The following is a 26,205-nucleotide window of genomic DNA, read 5'->3' as shown; positions in this document are numbered from 1 at the left end:
AGCAAAGAGCAAGGCAAAGCATTATTTCTTGCTCATTCTTGATAGTTTGGGAACATTAAATACCCTAATCATTTTAAAAGTGCTAACTTAAAAAAAGGATAGTCACCTGCATTAGTAGGGAAAAGTTATTGTGTTAGAAAATGGTTTATTTTTTCACATTGTCTCAACCAATATTTTGAGATTTATAATAAATTATGAGTTTTATCAAGAAACAATTTCAAATGTTAGTTTATTATAACATTCTTACTCCTAAATTGCCATTATTGGAGGTAAACTCTGGTTTCTCCTTTATACAACTTATCATGTACATCACAGGCCAATTTGTTATCTTAAAAACACTATTTTCACGTCACTCTTCCACTCAGAAACTAATATTAAAGATTCCTCATCAGTTCCAGGATAAACAACTTAAAGTCTTTGCTTGTCTTTTAAGATTCCATAGTCTGACTTGAACTTACCTTTCCAACTTCTGTTATATATGATTCGTTATTGTTTCTACTTATTCTGGCCCAAATACCCTTGCTCAGCTTTTCAGTATTCTGTCTTCTTCTCGTTGCAGAATGCCATCCTCCATTCCCCCTCCCACTTTCCTACCTTGCCCCCAATGTAAATCCTGTTAAGCCTTGATGTTACAAGGCTTAAATGTAAAGTTTGTTACATTTTCTCTGTGAGGCACTTCCTTAACCACTTTTCCTTGTCTGAATTTGTGGCGCCCAAATGGTCTCATTCATTTGGTATGCAGTTCATTTAAGAATGTAATTTGTATTCGCTTTTCTCCATTTAAAAAATATATTACAGAAGTAGAGACCGAGAAAAACACAGAGAACGAGATGTGGGTCGGAAAAGGTCCCGGAAATCTCCATCTCCTGGGAGAAGAAGCCCAGAACCATTGGTAACCCAGAGTTCCTCTGCTCAGGATGAACCTACTGCAAAGAAGAAGAAAGAGGAGCTGGATCCTCTTCTTACTCGTACTGGTGGAGCATATATTCCTCCTGCAAAGCTCAGAATGATGCAAGAACAGATTACAGACAAAAACAGGCATGTCAATATCACTAAGTATACAAGGCAGTGATACCCTCATTTAAAAAAACCATCTGTGCCCTAATTAACCTTGACTGCTGAGAATTTGCATGAGTACACAATGATAGAGACCTCAAATTAGACTTCTTTCTTTCCTACCTTCAGAAGCTCCACTGGAGCTCTGCTTACTATTTTCCCTGACATTAGCTCATAAGCTCTTTATTTTTTACATGAATGAATGGAAAAGTTTGAGGAAAGATCGCTTATCTTTTTTTTTTTTCCTGTTTTCAAGCTATCCCTTTTGTAGTTGCATGCACGCCTATTAGTAGTGTCCATTTTTCGTCGATAATCAAGAGTAATATTGATATTTCAGAACTAAAATGGGTCTTTCCAGTTGTACCAAACCAGGAGTCAGCCAACTTTTCCATAAAAGGCCAGATAATATCAATAAGTATTTTAGACTTTGTGTATAAGGCCAGATAGTAAATATTTTAGGCTTTGTGCATTATTCTGTCTGTTATAGCTACTCTCCTTCACCGTTGTAGTGAATACAGTCATAGATAAAATATGTAAACAAATGAGAATGGCTTTGTTCTAATAAAGCTTTATTTGCAAAAAAAACAGGCTGTAGGCTAAATTTGGCTCATGGGTGTAGTTTGTCAACCCCTGTACTAACCTCTGAAACAGTTGACAGTTTTCTCTTTTCCCTCCTTTTCTTAGACCATAACATCATAGACTATAGTTTTTTGCTACACCAAGGCAAACCATCAAAATTCATCTATGACCATTCACCCTTTAAGTACCTTTTCTTCCCTTTACAAAATAATCGGGATGAAGAGGAACTATGTAGGAAAGTGCAGCTAAGTTTTCAAGGTCTTTTTCTCTAGTGGAATGAGATAACCAGGAAAACTGTGGTCCAAGATTGAAGTGATCACTCAATTGCCAGGTAGTCAGGAAAAAGATTGGGATAGAAGATAGCTATGCTTTAAGAAAAACCAATTCCAGGTGAGTCAAGAAAGTCTTCCCACATCTTTCCTGGGTATTTTCATGGCAACTTGAAAGTACTTGAGAACCTTATATATATGAAATCTAAATTTGTTGCAAGAATTAGCTTGAAGTAGAAATGTCATTTATATTAAAAAAGTATAAATATTTGAAATAAATTAAAGTTTAAAAAATTTATGAGCTAGAAGGGGGACATTTAAATGACATTAAATTTAAAACTAATAAGTTTTTCTTTATGCATCATATTCTGGCACTTGGTAGTGATGCTTGGAGTGGTATATTGAGAAGGGATTGGGAAATGCCTTCTGTGGTTTGTGTGAGCTTCATGATCATGTTGGAATTCTGCTCTTACTGGAGGCAGTAGTGGCAGCATTGGTGAGAAGTGTTTACTGTCTCCAATCAAGTCCAAGGCAATCCTAATTGTAAAAGACCAGATACATTGTTGTTAATCCCCAAGTCTGGCTTCTTTATAAAGTGGGCAGAGAAGAGTCCACAGTATATGCAATTTTAAACAGATTCTTGGAAGATAATTTTATATGCAGTTGAACTCTGCTTATAGGCTATAAAAGGGACAGGAGAAGTAGAAGTGTAGTCTTTGCTTTCAGTAGATACTAAATCAGGTTAAGTGTAGGTTTCCTAATTAAGAAATACAAGTGTATTTGATTATCATCTGTTGACCAAAGTTTAATAGGAAAGTTTGTGATTATGTATCAGTAATATCTCATTGATCAGGCTAATTGTTAAGCCATAGATCTTATTACTGTAGACAGTAGCATACTAAAGGGTTGGGGTTAGGGAGCCAGAGGAGTCTTCCACCTTGGATGCAGGCAGTAAGGGAGTCTGTAATCTATAGAGAATTTAGAAACAGTAATGAAATTAATGGCAAGTCAGGCTGCTTTTTATCTTCATTGTTTGCTGAGGACAGTGTCAGTGATAAAATACTCTTCCTCACCACCCCTCCTTGGTATAGCTTTTATACCACTCCAGAACAGGGATTCTTTTTTTTTTTTCCATTGAAGTATGGGTGTTAGTTTCAGGTATACAGCAAAGTGATTCAGTTATATATTTTTCAGATTCTTCTCCATTATGTATTACAAGTTACTGAATATAGTTCCCTGTGCTATACAGTAAATCCTTGTTGTTTATCTATTTAGTATGCAGTAGTGTGTATCTGTTAATCCCATAATCCTAATTTATCCTTTTCCTGCCTTCCCCTCGGTAACCATAAGTGTGTTTTCTATGTCTGTGAATCTGTTTTGTAGATAAGTTTATTTGCATTGTTTAGATTCCACATATAAGTGATATCATAATATTATGATAATATCTTGTTTGTCTTTCTCAGTCTGACATACTTCACTTAGTATAATAATCTCTAGGTCCATCCATGTTGCTGCAAATGGCAATGTTTCATTCTTTTTTATGGCTGAGTAATATTCCATGGTACAGATATACTACATCTTTTTTATACATTCATCTGTGGATGGACACTTAGGTTGCTTCCATGTCTTGACTACTGTAAGTAGTGCTGCTATGAACATTGGGGTGCATTATCTTTTTGAATTAGAGTTTTCATCTTTTCTGTATATATGTCCAGGAGTGGGATTGCTGGATCATATAGTAACTCCATTTTTAGTTTTTTAAGGAACCTCCATACTGTTCTCCATAGTGGCTGTACCAGTTTACATTCCCATCAACAGTGTAGGAGGGTTCAGAACAGGGATTCTTAACCTACAAACTTTCAAGAGGTCCATGGATAGAATTCAGACAGTCCATGAATGTGAATGGGAAGAAAATTGCATCTTTTAAAATTGGTCTAATTTAGCATTTCTTTCTATCAGGAATGTAGGCAACAGACCATAGTATTAATAAACTGTTGCAAATACCTCAAAATACTGTTTATGCTACTTGCAAATTAAAGAAGTTATCATGCCTACCACCACTTCTTGTTATTAATGTGTTAAGAAGCACATAGAATACTATATCAAACTTTTGTTCTTTTCATGGTTTGAAAACTGTTTCAATATGATTGGTATCCTTTGTAATCCTATGTATTTATATATATTATTCTAAGAAGTTCATTACTTTCACCAGACTGCCAGAGAAGTATAAGGAAAAAGAAAAGTTAAGACTTTCTTCAGTTGAAATCATATTCCACAGAGAAATAATCATAAAAACCAGAGAATCTTAGAGCTTTGAAAAACCTTAGATATTACCAAGTTCATTGTAAATAAACCCAGTTAGACTAAATAATTTACCTAAGCTCTAAGTTAAAAAACAGTGTAGCCATCTAAGATTCAGCTGATAAACCTGTGGGTACTGCCTAAATATAGAGATGTTCTTTAAGATACTTTGAACAGTCTTTCAGCCCCATTATTTCATATGGCTCTCCCTTTTCCTGTAATTAATACTATTTCTTTATGGTTTAAAACACTTAATTTTGTTTTCTTGTCATGCTTTTGAGAAGGGACATAATAATTTCTTTTTCATGGCTTATATTCAGGTATTTCATATTTAATTTAAAATAAAAAATAGTTGCTTTTATTTTAAAACAATTTCCTTTGAAGACAAGTTTAAGTAAATTGTTATAATGTAAAATAAGCATGTACTGAATCTAATAAATATTATAAACTCCAATATTCATGTACATAAGAACAAAATGTTATCCTTACATATCCTTGTATTACTTTATTATGTTATTAAAAGGAATTAGTCTGTACCTGAGTATCACATGTACAGAGAGTGAAATATGGTTTAGGATATAATCTCTGAATCCACATGGTCATATATTTTACTGCACTTTGGGGTCACTTTGTGAAAATGTTGAAAGTAAAGGAACACTAAGTATTTTTTATGTTATTATAACCTCTTGTTATTGTAATTTGTTGAGTAAGTTTTCCTCTTTATCAATTCTTTTTAGCTTAGCATACCAGAGGATGAGCTGGGAAGCCCTAAAGAAGTCCATCAATGGTCTGATCAACAAAGTCAACATTTCCAATATTGGTATTATTATTCAAGAACTTCTTCAAGAAAATATAGTTAGAGGAAGGTAAGCATCAGCTGTTTTATTTGTAGTGTTTCATAGAACTTTTTCAAAGGAACATAATATCTACATGAATAATCATTGATTTATTATGTTACTTCATTTCAAAGGAAGTTTCAAGGAATATTTAAAATGCGGTTCCTGCAGAAATGTAAGCCACTAACAAATAACTTATACTCCACTGTTAGAGATTATGTGGAATTTTTACTTTTTGAGAAGCTTTGATGTCACATAATGATTTTTACACATATATTTGTTTACTGAATACTTCCAATAATTTTAAACTCATGAGGAATAGTAAACATTTAATTTATATATATATATGTAAAGTGCTACCTCAGACCAGTTTAATTTCTAATGAAAGCAAAGTGGGAATGTGAATGAAATGAGAAAGATTAGTAATAAATTTTAGAAAAGCAGAAGGGAATAACACCCATTTTCTGTGTGTTTTTTAAGTAGTTGTGATAGTTTAAGGGTCAGGAAATAGACATATTCTATATTCTATTTATTATTTTAAAATCTGAGGGCTGTTTTCCCATGTCACTTCATATGACTTTGATTCATCATCTCAAAATATTGGGGATATAAAGTAAGGTGTAGCAGGTTGTGGGAGTTAGTAAGATGACCAGGAGGCAGCCACTGTCCTCCAAGGTAGGGAAGAGCTCTCACATTTTACTCAGAAAGAACAGACTGAGAGAAGGGTAGATTAAGATCTTACAGTTTATAAGCTGAATTCTCTTTTCTCATTTTCTACTCTAGTGATTCAGATGTCATACCTAAACCTGATAACTATAAAGACATTGTTTTTGTGCCTTTTGACAATCCAATAATTAATTGTCATTACATTTCTAAAAATGACTCCTCATTTAGCCCACTTTGTATCTCTCCTCTTATCAAATATATGTAGAAACATGCCCATTTCAAAATGAGTTAGAAGGTAGAACCTTTTATTTTCCTGTCCTTGTTTTAGCGTTATTTTTGCAGTGCTTTGATTATGTCTTTATCTCTCTTAGGAGAATTCCATATTTCCACTTTTATTTTCAAGAACAATAGACTTACACCTATCTTTAAAGATGGAAACCGCCCAGATTTGTCTTTAATCCCAGAATTAACTTATATGAATGATGGGCCCATAATGGAAATTTTAATTTAAGTTCAGTACTTTTGAAGCAGGTTTTTTTCTCACTTCATTTTTTTGATAAAGTTAAGCAAATTAATACAAGAAGTTAAAAACGCAAATTCATGATTAGATGTAATGAACAGGAGCTGGAAAAGAGAAATTATACTTAGAAAAATTTTTGAAAAAAATACTATATTAAATCTATTTTATATATGTACAAGTTGAAAATTGTTTCCTCAAAACCAGTTTTTATTTATTAGTAAGACAAACTCTTCCCCTAGATAAGAGAGGAGAAAATTTAGTCCTGATTTAGCTTTTATGATGATTTACAGAGGAGTAGTATAGCTGTTTCGGGGGATTTTTTTGGGGGGGTGGTGTGTGTTTGTTTGTTTGCGGTACGCGGGCCTCTCACTGTTGCGGCCTCTCCCGTTGCAAAGCACAGGCTACGGACGCGCAGGCTCAGCGGCCATGGCGCGCAGGCTCAGCGGCCATGACTCAAAGGCCTAGCCGCTCTGCGGCATGTGGGATCTTCCCGGACCTGGGCATGAACCCGTGTCCCCTGCATCGGCAGGCGGACTCTCACCCCCTGCGCCACCAGGGAAGCCCGTATAGCTGGATTTTAACAGTTTTTTATTCCTTCTAATTAAACTGGTGACTATTATTGACTCCCTTTCTTTTCTCTTTTAATCAGAGGCCTGCTATCCAGATCTGTTTTGCAAGCACAGAGTGCTTCTCCAATCTTCACCCATGTTTATGCAGCATTAGTGGCAATTATCAACTCAAAATTTCCACAAGTTGGAGAATTAATCCTCAAAAGGTTAATTCTTAATTTTCGAAAAGGCTATCGGAGAAATGATAAGGTATATATAATGGACTTGTAAGTAGACTACTACACATGGCAGACTAATAAACCAGTATCAACTGTAGTGAGCAATGTTGATTTCTGTGTAGGAATTCTTTTTAAAATTTGCGTGTTTCATGAGAATTTTTTTCTACTAAATATTCCTGGCCTCTGATAATGAGCAGCAAAAGTGATGGCTGTTAACTGTTGAATTATAACTGTTGATCCAGAAATGGCACTTTTTCATACATATTAGTTTTTATTTTATAACTTTCTTACAAGTTAAAATTACCTTGCGTGTTGCATATTTTAAGGAGACTATGTAAGTGAACTGTAGACTCTGTAGATAAATGAAAATTGGTTTTAGTTTATAGATGAACTTTGTCCCTAATTTCTCTTTTCAGCCACTTTGTCTGACAGCTTCAAAATTTGTGGCACATCTTATTAACCAAAATGTGGTAAGTAATTAGTTTCAAAATTTGGTTGCATTCAGTGGCATTAGACCACAGGCTTGATGCCACTTCAGTGACATCTTTGTTTTGATTTATAGTCCTTAGGAAAAGTATGTTGAATATTTTAATTTTAGAACTATGATAAGTGCATTTTTTAATATAAAGAGGAACCCAGAACAAGTGTTTTATCATATTTATCTAACTCTTAATACTGTACATGGTTACTTTACTACACATTTTTCCTTCAAAGAGTGTAATGTTTTTGTTTTTTTTTTAAATCTTTATTTATTTACTTATTTACTTATTTATTTTTGGCTGCATTGGGTCTTTGTTGCAGCATATGGACTTTCTTTAGTTGCAGCAAGTGTGGGCTACTCCTCGTTTCAGTGTGCGGGCTTCTCACTGCAGTGTCTTTTCTTGTTGCAGAGCACGGGCTCTAGGTGCGTGGGCTTCAGTAGTTGTGGCTTGCAGGCTCTAGAGCACAGGCTCAGTAGTTGTGGCACACGGGCTTAGTTGCTCCGTGGCATGTGGGATCTTCCCGGACCAGGGATTGAACCTCTGTCCCCTGCATTGGCAGGCAGATTCTTGTCCACTGTGCGACCAGGGAAGCCCGTGTAATGTGTTTTTATTTAAAAAGTTGCTATTTCTTCTTTTCTCTGTACCTAAGTGTTCATGAAAACCTAATAGCTGATATTCTTTAAAAAGATTGCTATTCCCCACAACTGCATAGTATATGTGTATATTCATATATATAACTACATAGTATATGCATATATTCATATATTCTTAGAATCAGTTTATAAAATATTGTAGATTAAATAATTTTAATCTGTTTTAAATGCAGAAATTTATCATTTTATTATTTAGTTTTTGTGTTTATTTTGTATTCTTCCACTGTTTGAGAGTTTTGATTTAGCTTCATTTTAAACGTGAAAATAGTAAAATTGCTCTTGTTCATACTCACAGTTTTCCTTCAGATATATACTGTTGTTTTTTAAATTATATCTATACATAAGGAAGAATTTTGAAGTCACACTTAATCTTATTTCTCTAACATTTACTAATACTTTAATTTTTTCCTATATGAAATTCTTTCCACTATTCACTTAAAGAAACCTTTTAGATTTTAACCTAGTCATATTATTACAGTGACAATTTTCTACATAAGACCATGGAACTTAATTTCACTCTGTAAACCTAATTTCGTAATCTATAACAGCACAAATATGTTTCAGTTTTTGAATGTATATTACACTTATATTGGAGTTATTTTTGGCATTGACATAAACCAGTTAAAATGATAAATATTTTACATCTTCCAGACTGTGGTACTGGGCAGTGTTTTCTTGTCCCTAATGTAAGACTTCAGCCTCACTTGCCTTCCCAAAATAAAAGCAGTATGTATTTTTGATGTTGTCCTAAATGTAAGAGGATATTTTCCTGAGTTGAGATTTGGACTTTGTCTCTCTCCATCTCAAATAAGAGTCTGGTTTTAAAAAGGCATATATATGGTCTTTTGAACATGCTTTCTAAGTCCATTTTCTTTTATAGCAAAGCTTGTCAGTAGAACTTTATTCCCTCTCTACCTGGCATTGTTTATAAAATTCTAAATTTTGACCATGGCCAGTGTAGCATTTGATTTAATTAAAAATAGAAGTGTTCAAAACTGTTGTTGTATGCTATAAATTACTGGAAAGATATTTTCCGAGAAAATTAGTATTCATGTAACTTAAGAACTATTTGCTAACAGAGTTGCTGAGAGAATGAATTGGGAAATGGATATAGAGTTGTGGTCATGGAGAAGGATATAAAAAGAATCATGTTACTGTCCTTCATATAGTAATTATGAAAATCTCAGATTAAAAATTAGTAAATGACTTTTTAACTTATATTTTGAGGTTAATTATGGCATTTCCTATAGCTAATATATATTTCCTATATAGAGAGTATAAGAAGAATATTTCTTTTGGAGATAAATCATATAATTGTATTCAGTGTAGTAAATTAAGACTTGGAAAAATCATCAGAAAATTCTTAACAGATGCATAATGGAAGTGAAAGAAAAATCGTATCCCATATTTGGACTATTTTTATGTACATTATAAATCTTTGCTCATCATATGTACAGTATTACCACTGCAAAAGCTAGATTTACTAATTTTTAAAATGACCATCAGTAGTAGATTAATATATGTAAAAGTGTTTTCTCTATTCTATGTGTCTTCATTCTGTTCAAGGCTCATGAAGTTTTATGCTTAGAAATGCTCACTTTGCTCCTGGAAAGACCAACAGATGATAGTGTTGAAGTAGCTATTGGTTTTCTTAAGGAATGTGGTCTCAAATTAACACAAGTGTCACCAAGAGGAATCAATGGTAAGTATATATCCTTGGTTTGATATTGAGCTTTTATTTGAGTATTATAATATGTATTGCTTATTTTATTTTCTTTCGGCTTAACTTTAGCTATATTTGAACGCCTTCGAAACATTCTCCATGAGTCTGAAATTGACAAAAGAGTTCAGTATATGATTGAAGTGATGTTTGCTGTAAGGAAGGATGGATTCAAGGACCACCCTGTTGTCCTAGAAGGACTTGACTTAGTGGAAGAAGATGATCAGTTCACCCATATGCTCCCTCTGGAAGATGACTATAATCCAGAAGATGTTCTTAGTAAGTCAGGGGTGGGCGTTGGGAAGTGGAATACAAACAATTGTAAATATAGAAAATAAACACTAACTTAACTTTTAATTTTTTTTTTTGAGATGTTTTCAAGATGGATCCTAATTTTATGGAGAATGAAGAGAAGTACAAAGCTATTAAGAAGGGTATGTAGAATTTTACAAAATAATTTCCTTTGGATAAGTAGAAGCAATTTATGTAATTATATAGTACTGATAGAATGGTGTAGATCACTAACTGCCACCTATTGAAATCTTTGCTCTGTGAAGCCATTCTCTTCACTGTTTGCCCATGCATTATTTTTCCTCTCTAGTGCTTATCCATGGTATTAGTTCATTCTAAATTATTTAACTAATTTTCCCTCCCTCTTTATATTTAATTATGCAGCTCTTAAGCTTCATCCCTCTTAAGAAATATTCATGTATTACCAATGGCCTCTATTTAACTTAAATTGCCACCCAATTTAATTAATATTCAATTCAGTGCTGTACTTTATTACAAAGTTCTATACTTCATTATTTGTTGAGGGCAGGTTGATATTTTTCTGATAAAATCAGTCACAATGCTAGATATGGTATTGGTATTTAATATACTTAATAAATGGATAAATTGATTATTTTATCATTTGTACATCATTAGTATATTATAAGCACTAACTTTGTACAGATACTGGTTTGTATTTTATTTTTGCCATTACTAGCTTAGTCATCTAGAACAAATTACTTGTTTGATGTAAGAGTAAATGTTACTTGTTTGCGTAAGGATAAATAAAACACTGTTTTATATTGCCACAGAGCATGTATTTAGACACTGATACTGGGGGGTTTTTTGGTTTTTTTTCATGTGTGTCATTATTTTTCTTCTAAAGCTAATATCCAGAGCTACTTATATCATTCTATTATATTCTGTTACATAATTATATATATTATTTATATATTTTAATTATATAATAATTTCATGGGTTTATTTCCCTTGAGTTGTGATTTTACCTGACAAATACTTGCAGCTCTGAAAGCTCCTAGGAAGAGAGAGCAGAGATGTAGAACTCTGTCATTGCTGCGTTCTACGCTTTAGTCATGCTTAGAAGTGAAATGTTGAAGGGTAAAGGTGTAAGAAGCTTCCAATTTTATACGTTATCCTAAAAATCTGGTACAGCAAATATGTTTCTCTCTTTAGTTGCTGTTTTCCTAGGGGGGTTTCACTGCAACAGCCAGATTTCTTTTTCTCTAATAAATGTAGTTTCCAAACATGGAGAAACCCCTTAAACCCATTTTCTTCTTTTCTTATGAACTTCTTTTTCTACTGTCTCCCTAAAAGACGGCAAATGATTTTGTGGAATTCTTATTATACCTGGTATGGTTTTGTTTATTTATTTTTTTTGAACTTGGGAATTCCCCATCCATTTCTTTAGGTTCTTGGCAGTTGGCCAAGAAAGTTGTACTTTTCTTTATTACAACATTTCTTAAACTCTGTGGTCTCAAGATCCCTTTACTCTTAAAAATTATTGAGGACTCCAAAGAGCTTTAGTTTATGTGAGTTGTATCTATGGACATTTACTTATTAGAAATTAAAACTGATAATATAAAAAATATTAGATCATTTCAAAATAATAAACCTAGTACATATTTGCATGTTACATGTTTTTATGAAAATAACTACAAAAGGAAATTTTAAAAGAATGGCATGTTTTATATATTTTGTACAGTTTAATGTCTGGCCTAATAGGAAACAGTTGGATTCTCATATAGTTTCTGATTTTAGTCTGTTGCAGTAGGTTATTTTGATTGAAATCTATGAGGGAAATTTAGCCTAACCACAGATACGTCGTTGGAAAGGGAGGAGTATTTTAATAGCCTTTTCAGAATTATAGTTGTATATATTTCTGTTTAATACTATTCCAATTAATATTTAATAGCTAGTAGCTTCTTAATGATTTAATTGCATTGTGAAACCTGAAACAATATCCACAAATTTTCTTACTTTGTTAACATTAAAATCCATTGGGCTGTCACTTTGAATGGATCTTTTACTCATGCATGATTTCATAACATGCTGCATTGGTCATTTGGAAAATACTGATTCACTGAATTATTCACATCTTCCAAGTATTAACATGTTAACATTTTCAAAATTAAATTGACACATTAATACAATGTCAAGAAATCACATTTAGTCATATTACCACCTATCTTATCAGAAAAGTCTAAGTGTTGGGAAGCTGTCAAGCTCACAGGGATGGATACAAGTTTTCCAAAATTCTAATTTCCTCTTGAAAACTCTTAATTTGATCATGATGGCAAATACCTGAAAATACCTGTGTTCATTTTCCTTGAAATGATAGTCTCACTTTGTTTATATTTGAGAAAATGTCTTGTAAATGCCTAAAAACTCTAGTTTGTCTGCCATTCTTTCAAGTAAAAATGAAAAACATGGCTAATTCATCTTGCATCTCAGTCACACAAGTGCTTTTCCTTGAGATAGCCACCACCATTGTACATTTGTCTTTAACAGAAGTGCTATATATGAACTCCATATTTTCTTACTCAGACTATTATAAATGCCAATACTCAAGGGCTAAGATTTAACAAAATTAATAATTTTATATTTTTTCTTCAAGGGCATTCTTAAGTGAAACTGTGTGTGTGTGTGTGTGTGTGTGTGTGTGTGTGTGTGTGTTTCCCCTACTACAATAGTGTGGCAGTAAAGAGTACAATGACTGCTAGTGCAGTTCAATACCTTGATTTTGCTCAGGATGCAGCAAGTTTTAACCCCTCTTGCTTTTGCATCATCATTTCAGATGTCAGTACAGTGGAAAGGCAGATAATATCTTGTTATTATTATGAAAATAGTTTGACCTCACAGACTGCCTGACAGGTCTCAGTGATTCCCCCCAGGACTCACAGACCACACTTGGAAACCACTGCTTTATTCAGTTAATAAAATCCAGTTGTCATGGTCTAAGTGATTTCAGTAAGTAGATCTTAAAGTGAAGAGATAAGGAGAGGATGATGTAAATGACTAGACAATCCATTTGACCTTAATTCTTTCAGAAAATGTTCTAGAGTTGGCATTAAAAAATGGCTGCAGCAGGAAGTGGGCACAGCTTTAGTAATTAGCACCTTAGAGTGACCCAGGTGTACTTGTGTTTTAGGTCTTACAGCATTTGGGAAAACAGCAAGAGTGCCTGTCTTCCTACTATTGAATACTAAACAGTTTCCTCTTTTAAAGGTCTGTCTAAGCCACATTATGTCATAATAAATTAGACACTTCAGATCATTTCTTGAAGTCACAATTTGTTAGAAATATTCTCAAGGAGACTTGTGTGCCAGCTAAGGGCTGAATGACAACTCTTCCATTTTTGTAAAATGATTTGTTTCTCACTGTAGGAAGTTATCTGCTAACATTAAGTATTACATGTGGCTCCTGATGTATACTACTTGGTTAAATATAAGGAAATTAGAATTTTCCTAAAACTTAGTTGACCCCAAAACTATATTAAGTCCTGTCTAATTATAATAAAAATGCAAAAGTGAATTGTTGTCTAGGTTTGTAAAATCTTTGTCAGATAGAGCACATACCATTGGGCAAAATATGGTTCTAGTTTTTGTCATTTATTACTATTAACATGATGACTGGCCTTATGTAGTCTCTTATTTACATCACTGTTTTCGCCCAGTTCTTAATGTGACATGTATTTTAAGAAATGATATTCCAATGAAGTGCTTATCTTACCAGTTTTTCTTAAAGGCCTTTAAACTTCCGTTTCTGTTGTACATATGGAAAGTCTATGGATTGATTGTAATGTTCTATTTAATAAGTATACATTTTAATAAAAATCTCACCACTATTTATGTAAAGTGAATGCTAAATTACACAATTTTTTCTTCTCCCTTCTTTGTCTTTCAAAAAACATTCTTTGCCTAAATTCTTGTTTTCTATAGCTAGCCTTAGCTTCTTATGATAAATTATCTTCTTTCTGATGATGAACTAATAATATTTTGACTCCAGTATGCTCACTTCTCCTCCTAATTTATTGTTCTGGTGCTCTTGCTCTTTTGGAAAACCTTCATCTGCTTCTTCTTTGTTCTTCTCATCCCTTGCTTGTTTCATGGCCACTTTCTATCTGGCAGAAGATATGGTTTTCTCTAGTCAAATTAGTTACAATGCTCTCTGAATACTCAGGCAATAACATGAGGCCTGCGTGATCATCTTCACTGGTTGATAAAACTGTTACACCACTGTGGGTTGCAGTGAACTGAGAATTATCTTCTTGGAATGAGATGCATTTATATCCCTTGCTCATTCATATTTTCCTAAACATACTTTGTTCTTTTAGAAATTCTTGATGAAGGAGATAGTGACTCAAACACAGACCAAGATGCTGGGAGCAGTGAAGAGGAGGAGGAAGAAGAGGAGGAAGAGGGAGAAGAAGATGAAGAAGGTAAAAGTATAGCTTATTCAAATAAAACTGTAAAATACTCCCCAGGTAATCTATTGTAATCCTCTAAAACAGTGGCTCTTAAACTGTGGAGGGTTGCAAGCGATGCTGCTGGCATCTAATGGGTGAAGGCTGGAGATGCTGTGAAACACCTTGTGAGTCATAAGACTGCCCTCCACAGCAAAGTATCAGTATTGGCAAGGTTGGAAGACCCTCCTACTCGGAAAGTATTAAACAAGGAAATTCATTTTTTAATATCAGCATAATTTTAACTTGACATTTTATGACTTTGATTATAAACTCTGAAGAGGGTACATTCATGTTGAGGGCATGTGATTTATGTTACCCTGGCATGAATGTAACAGATGAGAGTGACTAGATATTTGTACTTTATGTTGGAAAAATAGAGTGGAGAGGCCCAAAGCTATATTTGAACAGAAGCAAGCATGATGTTCTTCCTCTTCAGCTTTGATTATATTATTTCACAGGAAAATAAGCTCAGAACTTTACTTTGGTTAAGTCTCAGTTAAAACATCAGAACATACACTGGTCAATATTTACTTATGTTACATATTTGAAAATATTAGAAGTATATCTTTCCCTTTTAGGGCATAATGTTCTGTCTTAAGAGTATAGTAGCTCTTCTACAACATAGTTTATAAAAATGAGTTTGATTTTTTCCAATGTCTTCCTCATTTAAAACATCTCCTAACCATGTACTACATTTAACGTTAGCATTTCTTTGTTTTAATATGAAAATACGATTCAAATAAAAACTATTAAATGTTTATAAGGAAAGTTTTCATGCATTAGGTAAGAGAAAATTTTAACAAATATTCATATTTCTGTTGGACCCTTTAAACCTGTCATGATGATCCAGTGTTCTCTGAAACTGAATTTCTACCCATAAGTTACAGTTCTTTCAAATTATCAAGATAATAGTTTATAAATATGGAAATAATGTTTTACCAAATAACAGCATGAGTGCAGCCTTTTATAATGTCTAAATGAGCAGGTGACACAGAAACAAAAATAGTTTTCCTGGCTTGGTTCTGGACTTCTTTGAGCTGAATAAACTTATTAAAATACTCTAAGATATGGCAAAAGACTAGAAATAGTTACTTTGAATTCTGTAAATACTAACTTATACTGTAGAAGAGTGTTATTATTATTAAACTCATAGATTTTAAATAGATTTTGAAAATATACAGGGATACATTTTCAGTTCACATTTATTTGTGTAGTTTTATAATTTTGTTATGTTTAATTTTAGGACAAACGGTGACTATTCATGACAAAACAGAAATTAATCTAGTCTCATTTCGTCGTACAATTTATCTTGCTATTCAGTCAAGGTAAGATACTGTAGATCAGTTGATCCTTATTTTTGACAGGGGATGGGCAAGCAGATGGGATTTTTAGAATCTGATAACAGAAAACTAGATACTGTTGCAGGGATTCTCAAACTACTTGCCTCTACCCCCATCCCAAGCCCCAGTTAATAGATTCCTACTGTTGGTTCTTCACTCCAAGAGCAAATTGTCTTTACTTATCTGTTACATAATTAAATGTTTTTCTTTTTAAAGCTTTGTCATTTCTTATATTTAAATATCACTAATAACCTGAAAACAATTCTACATTACAGAGTTAGCACAGTATTTAATTGTGTAGTGGAAGTTTAATGATTTTTTTTTTTTTAATTTGGTTTCTAACTCTGGCTCTAAGCAGAGAAACACTGTTATGATGACATTTAGACACTGATTTGTTGTGCAGATGGAAATGAATATGAATGGAAGTAGAAATTAGGAAGGTTTTAAGGACCCTTTGAAGTAATGTTAAGCAAGAACTACTATGATGTCATGAAAACAACCTATTCCCTTTGAAGGCAGTGACTTTGGTTTTAAAGAGAAATAAATGAAAATATTAAATGCATAGTACATCTGTTGTTTCGAATGGTCATCAGCCTATTGATTTAGTGGGCGCCGTGTATACTTTACAGTGGAGAAGGAATATTTTCTCTGTTTTGTTTTGTTACTAGGTTTTGTATATTTCCATTTAGTATGATGTAATAGCAAAAATGATTCATAAGTAGGAGTCGTCTTGTTTTCAGTCTGTCTGAAAATTTTTGGCTTAGATTCGTCTTCAAAAAGAGAAATGTTAAACAGCAAAACATTGCTAAGAAATTTTTTGGTTTACCTTTGCCTTTCACATGAAAGGAAAAACTATTAAATTTTTTTTATACAAACTTAAAAGTGAGAAATTTTTGTTTTAAGTAACTGTTCTTAGAGTTTCACCTTTTATTTGTTTGTCCTTTTTTTTAAGAAATTCAATAGTAATCAGTTGTAAAGAGCAGATTCACTGCTTTAATATTGCTATTAACACTAACTTTGAAGAGTCACAGTGGAGCTCTTTGAATTATTATTTAAAAGAAACTTTGTTTTTTAAGCAGTCTAACCTTGATAACCTCTGAATCACACAAAAAGATTTGAAAAACTAAAACATTAGACAAGTGACAGCCACTATTATATAGCAGCACCAATTCTAGTAACAGTACAATAAGTACTGTCTTTTGTGTTATTTGTTAAGAGTCTCAGCCCCTAAATACCTAGTAAAAATAATTTTAGGAAGTAAACACAACTTTGATAAAAAGGTGTTTAAAGGACTTGGTTGGGAGACTCATGTAATGGGATTATAAAATGTAAAAACGTTACCAAAACAAATATTATTCTAGATGAATAAGTAATGTTGGTCATTAAAATAGCTAAAGTGGTTTACTTTATCTTTTTAAAGCAACAGTACTCAGTAGTAATGATGAGTTCAGTTAGATACACGGAAAGATTACTGGTGGAAATTTAAATGGGTGCATTCTTTATGGAAGGCCTTTTGGTAGCATGAATCAGTGGCTTAGTTTGATTGCCATTTGACCCTTCTTTTTCATTGTATTTCTTAAGGAAATACATATTGACAGAGAATTATACACAGAATTGTTCAAAGCAAAAAGAGAGGGGGAGAGAGAGAGAGAGAGAGAATCTTATTGCCCAGTATGAATAATCAAAATGTTCAATTTATGCCACCATTGAAAATTAGGTTAATGGAGCATTGGTACTGATGTGGGCAAGTGGTCTGATTTATTGTTAGGTGGGGATAAAAACTAATAATGTAGACTATATAATAGCAGTATCTTAAGTATTCAAATAGGTGGGCAGATTCTAGAAATAATACATTAACATAACACCAGTGATTATCTTGAGAGGAGGTTGGATTATTTATATAAACTGTTCACTTTTGGAAATCTTCTGAACAAAACCAAGTTCTGGCAACTGAACTATTTGGGGATTTTATTTTTTTACTTTCTTTCCTTTTAGACTTGTTGACTGACCTCAACAGTACTCTGATCTTCTTCTTAATGTTCTGGCTCCTTAAACAGTCTTCTTTTATTTATGGAAACATAAAACAGCACAACTAGCTTTGCTATTAAAAATTAGACTTTCCTGGTTGTTCTTGCTTTTAAGTGATGTTGAAGCTGTAGCATCAGAGGGAGGTGGGACTTTAATGTCCTCAACAATTTGAAGTTTCTTAGATTGGAGACATCAACAAATCATTTGTAAGCACGGCTTGAAAACTGGCATCGTGTAAAGTCTTTTTTCTTTCCCCTTCCCTCAGTCACTATTAATTTGTGTTAAACCTGGAATTCATTTGGTTTAAAATATCAAGCAAATTTAATTCATTTAATATTTACATTTAGTGCAACTTCAAAACAGTCATGGTAAGGAGTCACCAAATACTTTTAAAGTAAAACAGGAACAAGGGAAATAGACTGTCATACCTTCTCCCTTATTCTTCACTTACTAGATAAAAGGAAAGTTGTAAAATTTTTCCATGACCTTCTTGACTTGTTTTTCAAAAATTACAGGATTTTCTTCCTGAGTACTAAATTCTGTTTTTAAAAAAATAAAAACTAGAAAATATCACATCTTTTAAAATACTTTTTGGTATTGCTATATTATTGAAGTTTATCAACTACAGTCAACTATTTTAATCTTGGAGCTAGATATTGTTTAATATTATCTGTTATGAAAGCTCTTTCTTGATAGATTTCTTTTTTTCTTTTTAGTTTTTTTGAAATTCCATTCTACCATGTTGAATTATTACCCCTTTTGTATTTATGAAACCCAATAAGTAACAGAAGCTGAGGAATAGAGATGAACTATAAAACTAAATTCATAATCATTATATTTCAGTGGGTGATTATTTTATACTGCTGTTATCAAAAGATATTGGCATTATTCCTGAATCAAGTTCACACTGAGTTTGATAATTCTAAGTGAAGCATATTGAAGATATTTTTCATGTAATTTATGTGTTATATAAAAGCAAATTTTTTTCTTTGTAAGTGATTTTGGTTATTTACTATTTTTATACTTAGTTTTTATATAATGTACAGTAGAAGCCCTGTGTTTGGGTATAAATCAAGATAACTTGTAAAGGTGGTGATTAAGCACTGGATGTCATGCTGGGCTCCTGGAACATCTTTTACCTCTTCCTGACTTGGATCAGGAGAAGTGGAAATATTTAGCAGTGTAATAAAAATTTGCTTGCTTTCTGTGTCTATGGATTTGCACATTCTGGACATTGTATATAAATGGAATTATACTTTATGTGGTCTTTATGTCTGACTTCTTTCACTTAGCATAAGTCAAAGTCCATCATTTTATACTGTAGTATGTATCAGTACTACTTCATTCTTTGCAGAGTTAAGAACTATGTCTTTTTTATATATACAATACAGTAATATGAAATTATAGTAAAAAATTACTTAAAACAATTATTAAGGTAAGATTTTTATATATGAAAGAGTGCTACAGTTTAAATATGCTGCAGGTTTTTAACCTAACTATTGTGACCCATTTTATCACTACAGTTTAGATTTTGAAGAGTGTGCTCACAAATTGCTGAAAATGGAGTTTCCTGAGGGTCAAACAGTAAGTTAATACTTTTTCTTCTATTAGGAAATATATACTGGTTATAAAAATGGTTAAGACAGTTAATAGGTTTCATGAATTGAAACAGTAACTCAGTACTGAATACTCATTTTTTTTAATGTAGGTTTTCTAAAATTTTAAAGTAACTCAAAACTTAGGAGTTCCAAGGTGCTTCATATATGCTACTCATTCCAGTGACTTAAATTGGCTGTTTGATTTGGCTTTGGGAAAAGGAGGAAGTCTCACTGAACCACCACACTTTACACAAATTTCTGAGTGGTTGCCTATAAATCAAATGGTGGCTTAAATACAATAGGAAGTTTGTTCTCTAATGAATTACCTGGTCCATCTACTTTATGCACTAAAACATTCTTTTGTTATAGAAGTTGTGACAATCACCATACATGTTGTTACATTGCTTTAATTGCATACAGAAGAATCTGTACCATTTTTTTTCATGCATTAATTCATTTAACAAAATGTATTCAGCATATACTGTATGTCAGGCACTCTGCAAGGTGTCAGGGATTCAGCTGGCCATAAAGTACATTTTAGCCCCCTCCTAGCCCATTAGTCTTATAGCTAGTTAGTCTTATAACTCAGTATACTTCACTATTCAAAGTATCATGGAACCCTAATACCAAGGATAATGAAGACTAGATGGGTGTTTTTTTCTAGTTGTATTCTTATGTATATTATTCCCTGTCCATCTGGATTTTAGATCCTTGGAACCTGAGCCAAGGCTTTCAGGGTTTTGTTTTTCACACCTTCCTTTACATGTAGTAGACAGGTGCAGAGTGAATGTATCAGCTCTACTAGGCTGTTTGGTTTCTAGTTCTTCTAAAAGATCTTGACTCCCTGAGCTAAGTTAACGTTAAGTGGAAGTCCTTTGTCTTAAGGCTTTAAATATGTTCTATTACAGGGATGGGCACACTGTGGCCCAGGCTCACTGCCCATTTTTGTAAATAAAGTTTTATTGGAGTACAGCTGTGCCCATTGGTTGATGTATTGTCTGTGGCTGCTTTTGCCCTATAGCAGCAGAATTGACTAGTTGTAACAGTATGGCCACTAAAGCCTAAAATATTTACTTTCTGGCTTTTTACAGAAAAAGTTTCCCAGCCTTTGTTCAAGAATATAGATTAGTTCTTGAAATGCCATGGTATGGAATTTTGAGAATAGATTATTCTTTTCAAATTTAAAAAATTATTTTTCCCTCTTAAAAGTTTATTTATTTGTATATTAATAATAGTGTACCTATTTGTATTATGGTTCACTTGATGTGTTGTCATTGGAAGGGAATAAATTAGTGAATTAACCTTTAAAATTATGATTGAAACTGAAGTTATAGTATGACCTTGTCACATTATTTGAGGAATACAATTAAGTCATTATAAATTTTATTAATATTAATCCAGAGGATAGTTGTTCTAGAACTTAACTTCAACATATTTTGATAACATTTGGAAGAGTGTCTTAGTGCATCTGTTTTCATGCACTCAAAAGACTCTCCTAAAATCACTATGATATTTAATTAAAATGTTAAAATATTATTTTATGCCACAGGGAATAATTCTTGTAATTGCACTTAGTCTAGGGAAGAAAGTAATTTGTTTTTCAGGTAGTGCTGACTTTATTAGCAATGCTATCAGCATATTACCATGTTATATTGTTTCAAACCTGATTTCCTGTTACGTTATTGTAAAATACAGTGTTGGTAGAAGAAGTTGAAAATGCATTTTAATATATCAAATTAACATTATATGGCAGAACTCAGAAAAGCCTCATTTAAGTTTTTAGTACTATATTAAATTTTGACAAAGTACATCTCTTCAGAACTTAGACATTTATAAACATTTTAATTGAGGCAACTCGTGACTAATCTTTAGAAAATAATAATCTAGCTATATAATTACATCTAAAAATAATCTTATATTGTGAAGGGAGGCCTTTGAGTAGATAGTTTTATAAGTAAATTATCAGCTTCTAGAACAGCACTGTCCAATAGAACTTTCTGCAGTGATTAAAATATTCATATTCTGCACATCTGCATTTAGTACAGTGGCCACTATACTCGTCACATGTCGCTTTTGAGTACTTAAAATGTGACTAGTGTGACTGATAAACTAAAATTTGAATTTTATGTAATTTTAAGCAATTTAAATTTAAATAGCTATGTGTTGCTAGGGCCTGCCGTACTGGACAGCACAGTTCTAGAGTGTCTGTTCTGTGCTTCTTCAGGGTCCCCTTGCTTCTTCCTCTTGCACATAGATATTTGCAGTAAATGCGTACTGACCTCATTTTTTAAATTATTTATAATAGTTGCTTAGGTTGTATCTTAGTAATTATTATATCAAGTGACAAAATGTTACAAAATGTTATCAAGTGACAAAAGTGTCAAAATTCTTAATTGAAGATACAAAGGTAAAATTAAATAAAAATAAAAATGAACTGAAATGTATACATTATATTTTACAGGCTTGCTTTCTGTTTATAGAAAGCAAATACATTGCAGTTACTGTATTTGAAAAAACTAATTTTAAACTTTCTGATAAGAAATGTTTTGTTAAGAAATATATTTAGTTAATTCTACAGCAGTGCTCAGGGGTAGGGGTAGGGTTATGCCTTTTTTCATTTTGTCTCCATTGATTTGTCGATATTTCCTGAGTTTCTTCATTTATGAAATTTCTATAATCAACACATTTCATTAAGGTTATTTCAGGAATTAGTAAATAATATTTATTTGTTATAAGTCATTTGTGATGATGGTACTTCCTGATCCTGGATTTATTCTTACATTTCTTAGTTCAACAGAATTTTCACAAAGGAGTTTTCAAGGCTCATAAATAACTCATTGGACAGTGTGTTATTATAGCAGTTATGAAATGATTCCATCTATTTATAGAGAGTCATCTATTGACAGATCTATATGTATAACATTTATTTTGAGGCTAAAAAACTTAGCCACAGAGGTCTTTTTTTGTTGTTGCTTTTTAAAATATATTTTCTTCTTTATCAGCCAGAGGGTCATTTACATTAACATTGAAGCTGTGCCCATGTATGCTTCTATAAAGACTCACCATGTTCTGCCTTTTCCATACTAACAAAATATATTCCTTGATAATTGGGTTTAAATCTTTGGAAGATGTATAACTGAATTGTTATATGTCATATTGATGATCTATATTTTAAAGACTTCTGTGTAGAATCTTTTTAGAATACAGTATATTCAGTCTCTTTTTGATGTATCTGTTTCCTATACTAGGTTTTCATGAAGTGGTTCATACTTATATGAATTCAGAATTTTATAATCAATCTAATTAGCATAAATGACTAGAATTTCTGTCAGGCAAACAGAAGACTTTAAAAAACTATAGGCTTGAATAGATTGAATTTTTTGTTTTGTCTTCACAACTAAAGTTCAGAGTTTTGTGTTTTTAAAACCTTATTTAAAAATTCAGGCTGTCTCTATCATATTGATAAATTATCATATAGCATGGATTCACTGTGTTTTGAGTCATTAATGTAATTGTTTTCCAAATAGAAAGAACTCTGCAACATGATACTTGACTGCTGTGCCCAACAAAGGACATATGAGAAATTTTTTGGCTTATTAGCTGGGGTGAGTTCCAACATCATTTTTCTTGTTGGATTTTGATGAAATCACAAGGGTAATTCTTTTTTTTTTTTTTTTTTTTTCACAAGGGTAATTCTTAACATGAGTATTGTGAATTAATGTGTCTGCTTTGTTGCCTGGTCTAATATAATAACATATCTTTTCTGAAAGCAAATTGTTCTTCCCTTCCACAGGTTTCCCACTCTCTGCAGCTTCCTCCTTTCCCACTTCATTTTTGTAGTGCCTTAACGTTACGTATTACTCTTCCAGAACTTTGAGAAATTCCACATGCTTTGTAAAAATTTCCCAAAGAGGACAGTTAAATGCTGTCTTTTCAAAATTTCACAGCAGTTTCTGAAGTCAAGTACATGCTCAGGCAGCACAAATAAAGCATGAGCTAAAATAATTTTTTGAGTCCAAACTCAACCCACAGAAAAGTATATTTATCTTATACAAATGTGTGTGTCTGTGGTCAGCTACATGTATAACTTTGTTTTAGCATATAAATCCCAGGTAGATGGGGTGATATATATTAACTTCTTTTTTGAGCATCCCATTATACAGCACAAGAAGATTGAGTGATAATATACAAATATTTATTAACTTTTGATTGAATAGTTAGTATTTAATATGCTCATAATGATATTGACATTTTTATTTTAAATTTATTAGCGATTTTGCATGCTAAAAAAAGAATACATGGAATCCTTTGAAAGTATTTTCAAAGAACAATATGATACCATTCATCGCTTGGAAACAAACAAATTGAGAAATGTTGCTAAGATGTTTGCTCACCTCTTATACACCGATTCACTTCCATGGAGCGTAAGTAGATGGGTCAATATTTGTACTTCTTTCCTAATCCCCTGTTATTATGAAATAGATATTAAGTATAGCATAGCCATACTTTTCCTATGTAGGAAATGTACTTTAAAATGAAATGTGTTGCTTCCCTGGTGGCGCAGTGGTTGAGAATCTGCCTGCCAATGCAGGGAACACGGGTTCGAGCCCTGGTCTGGGAAGATGCCACATGCCGCGGAGCAACTGGGCCCGTGACCCACAACTACTGAGCCTGCGCATCTGGAGCCTGTGCTCCGCAACAAGAGAGGCCGTGACAGTGAGAGGCCCGTGCAATGCGATGAAGAGTGGCCCCCGCTCGCCACAACTAGAGAAAGCCCGTGCACAGAAACGAAGACCCAACACAGCAAAAAATAAAAATAAATAAATATGTTTTAAAAAAATAAAATGTGGAGCAAACTTTTACTATAATGGCAAGTCTTTGAGGTTGTGTTCAGATAACATGGGATCAAAAAACTAAGTAGGGATTCCCCTCGTGCTTCAGTGGTTAAGAATCCTCCTGCCAATGCAGGGGACACAGGTTCGATCCCTGGTCCAGGAAGGTCCCACATGCCGCTGAGCAATCAAGCCTGTGCTCCACAACTACTGAGCCCGCACGCTACAACTAGTGAAGCCCGCACTCCTAGAGTCCATGCTCTGCAACAAGAAAAGTCACCGCAATGAGAAGTCCGTGCACCGCAACGAAGAGTAGCCCATGCTCGCCGCAACTAGAGAAAGCCCACACACAAGAACAAAGACCCAATGCAGCCAAAAATAAATAAATTGATTAATTAATTAATTATTTTTTAAAAAGAAAAGCTAAGTAAATAATGTGTGAGTGTAAGAAATACCATCCTGGATGATATTAATAGTCCAAACATTACAGTGCTTTTTTTTTTTTTTTTTTTTTAATTTTTTTTTTTTTGCGGTATGTGGGCCTCTCACTGTTGTGGCCTCTCCTGTTGCGGAGCACAGGCTCCGGACGCGCAGGCCTAGCAGCCATGGCTCACGGGCTTAGTTGCTCCGCGGCATGTGGGATCTTCCCGGACCAGGGCACGAACCCGTGTCTCCTGCATCGGCAGGCGGATTCTCAACCACTGCGCCACCAGGGAAGCCCTACAGTGCTTTTTGATAGTGATGGCTAGGAGTGTTTTCAGAGAAAATAATAGATTTTCATCTTCTCTGTATACACACGTGTGCACACTCATATTCACGTACACCGATAGTTTGGTGGCACATGAGCCTCTGAGTTACTGCCTGTTTCCTGACGGAGTAACTGTCAGTATTTCCTCTGGTAAGGACATGAGATAAATGACTGTTCTGGCAAGATGTATTTTTCTTAGCAGGCATTGAAGTTGGGTAAGTGATAGTGAGGAGCTTCTATAGTCATAGTTAGAACAAGGAAACATATTCTCGATGGGGAAATGTACACTGGGTTGGAATTTGAACTGCATTCATTAAGCTGGCACTTAATTGTACAGTTACTATTCATTCAACAGCCATTTGTTTAGTCACCAACTCTGTGCCCAGAAAGAGACACTGGGCATCCAAAGTGAATTGTATATGGTTCCTGCTTTCAAGAAGCTTAGTACCATATAACAGAAGAGGTAAGATGCCCAAGGTAATAATGCAAAATACAAAGTAGTAGGTTAGGCTGAAGGAACTGAAAAATCAAAGAAATTATATCCAAGAAGGAAGAAAAAAGAGGATCATATTGTAGAATACCACAGCCCGATGGTAGAATGAAGCAGCATCATTGAGCTTATAAATGTTGGATAGATTTTTATAATATTTTAAGTACTAAGTGTGTCCAGCTACTTTAATAGGCATTTATAAGCTAACCCAACAGGCTAGTCATAACTTTTACTTTGTTTTTACTCCCTTCTCTGGGAAAATGAAGTCAAAGTTTTAAACAATTGAAATAAGTGAGCTCCTGGAACACATCCATAAAAAACTGGAGGTTGCTTTTATTTTTATTTACCCTAAAATTTCTCTCTGTGAGCTTCAGTAAGCCCAGTCTTAACTATTCAGAACAAGCCATCACTCTTCATCTTTACTCGTCTTGTGTACTCTAATGCTGGACAAAACTGTAGCTTGATGCTTTAAGTGGCATTTTGCCCCAAACCCTCATACACCCATGTTTTGATGAGTGCGTTTTAGGAGCTAGTAATCTTAGCA

At 33.4% G+C, this 26,205-nt stretch overlaps 1 protein-coding gene across 3 annotated transcripts in view; it reads left to right on the top strand.

Annotated features, from left to right (window-relative positions):
• CWC22 (CWC22 spliceosome associated protein homolog) overlaps positions 1 to 26,205 on the top strand; it is a 63,092-nt gene that overhangs the window by 29,292 nt on the left and 7,595 nt on the right. For all 3 annotated transcript variants that reach the window (XM_059053597.2, XM_067026412.1, XM_067026411.1), the window contains 12 exons: positions 799 to 1,038; positions 4,943 to 5,071; positions 6,877 to 7,045; positions 7,431 to 7,484; positions 9,716 to 9,851; positions 9,942 to 10,148; positions 10,241 to 10,303; positions 14,494 to 14,598; positions 15,869 to 15,950; positions 19,517 to 19,577; positions 23,119 to 23,196; positions 23,863 to 24,015. In XM_059053597.2, coding sequence (XP_058909580.1) covers positions 799 to 1,038; positions 4,943 to 5,071; positions 6,877 to 7,045; positions 7,431 to 7,484; positions 9,716 to 9,851; positions 9,942 to 10,148; positions 10,241 to 10,303; positions 14,494 to 14,598; positions 15,869 to 15,950; positions 19,517 to 19,577; positions 23,119 to 23,196; positions 23,863 to 24,015 — 1,477 coding nt within the window. The remainder of the gene's footprint in view (positions 1 to 798; positions 1,039 to 4,942; positions 5,072 to 6,876; positions 7,046 to 7,430; positions 7,485 to 9,715; positions 9,852 to 9,941; positions 10,149 to 10,240; positions 10,304 to 14,493; positions 14,599 to 15,868; positions 15,951 to 19,516; positions 19,578 to 23,118; positions 23,197 to 23,862; positions 24,016 to 26,205) is intronic.

Source organism: Kogia breviceps, chromosome 2, assembly GCF_026419965.1.
Source record: "Kogia breviceps isolate mKogBre1 chromosome 2, mKogBre1 haplotype 1, whole genome shotgun sequence".
Lineage (NCBI taxonomy): Eukaryota > Metazoa > Chordata > Mammalia > Artiodactyla > Physeteridae > Kogia > Kogia breviceps.
This window is presented reverse-complemented; position numbering and strand designations above follow the sequence as displayed.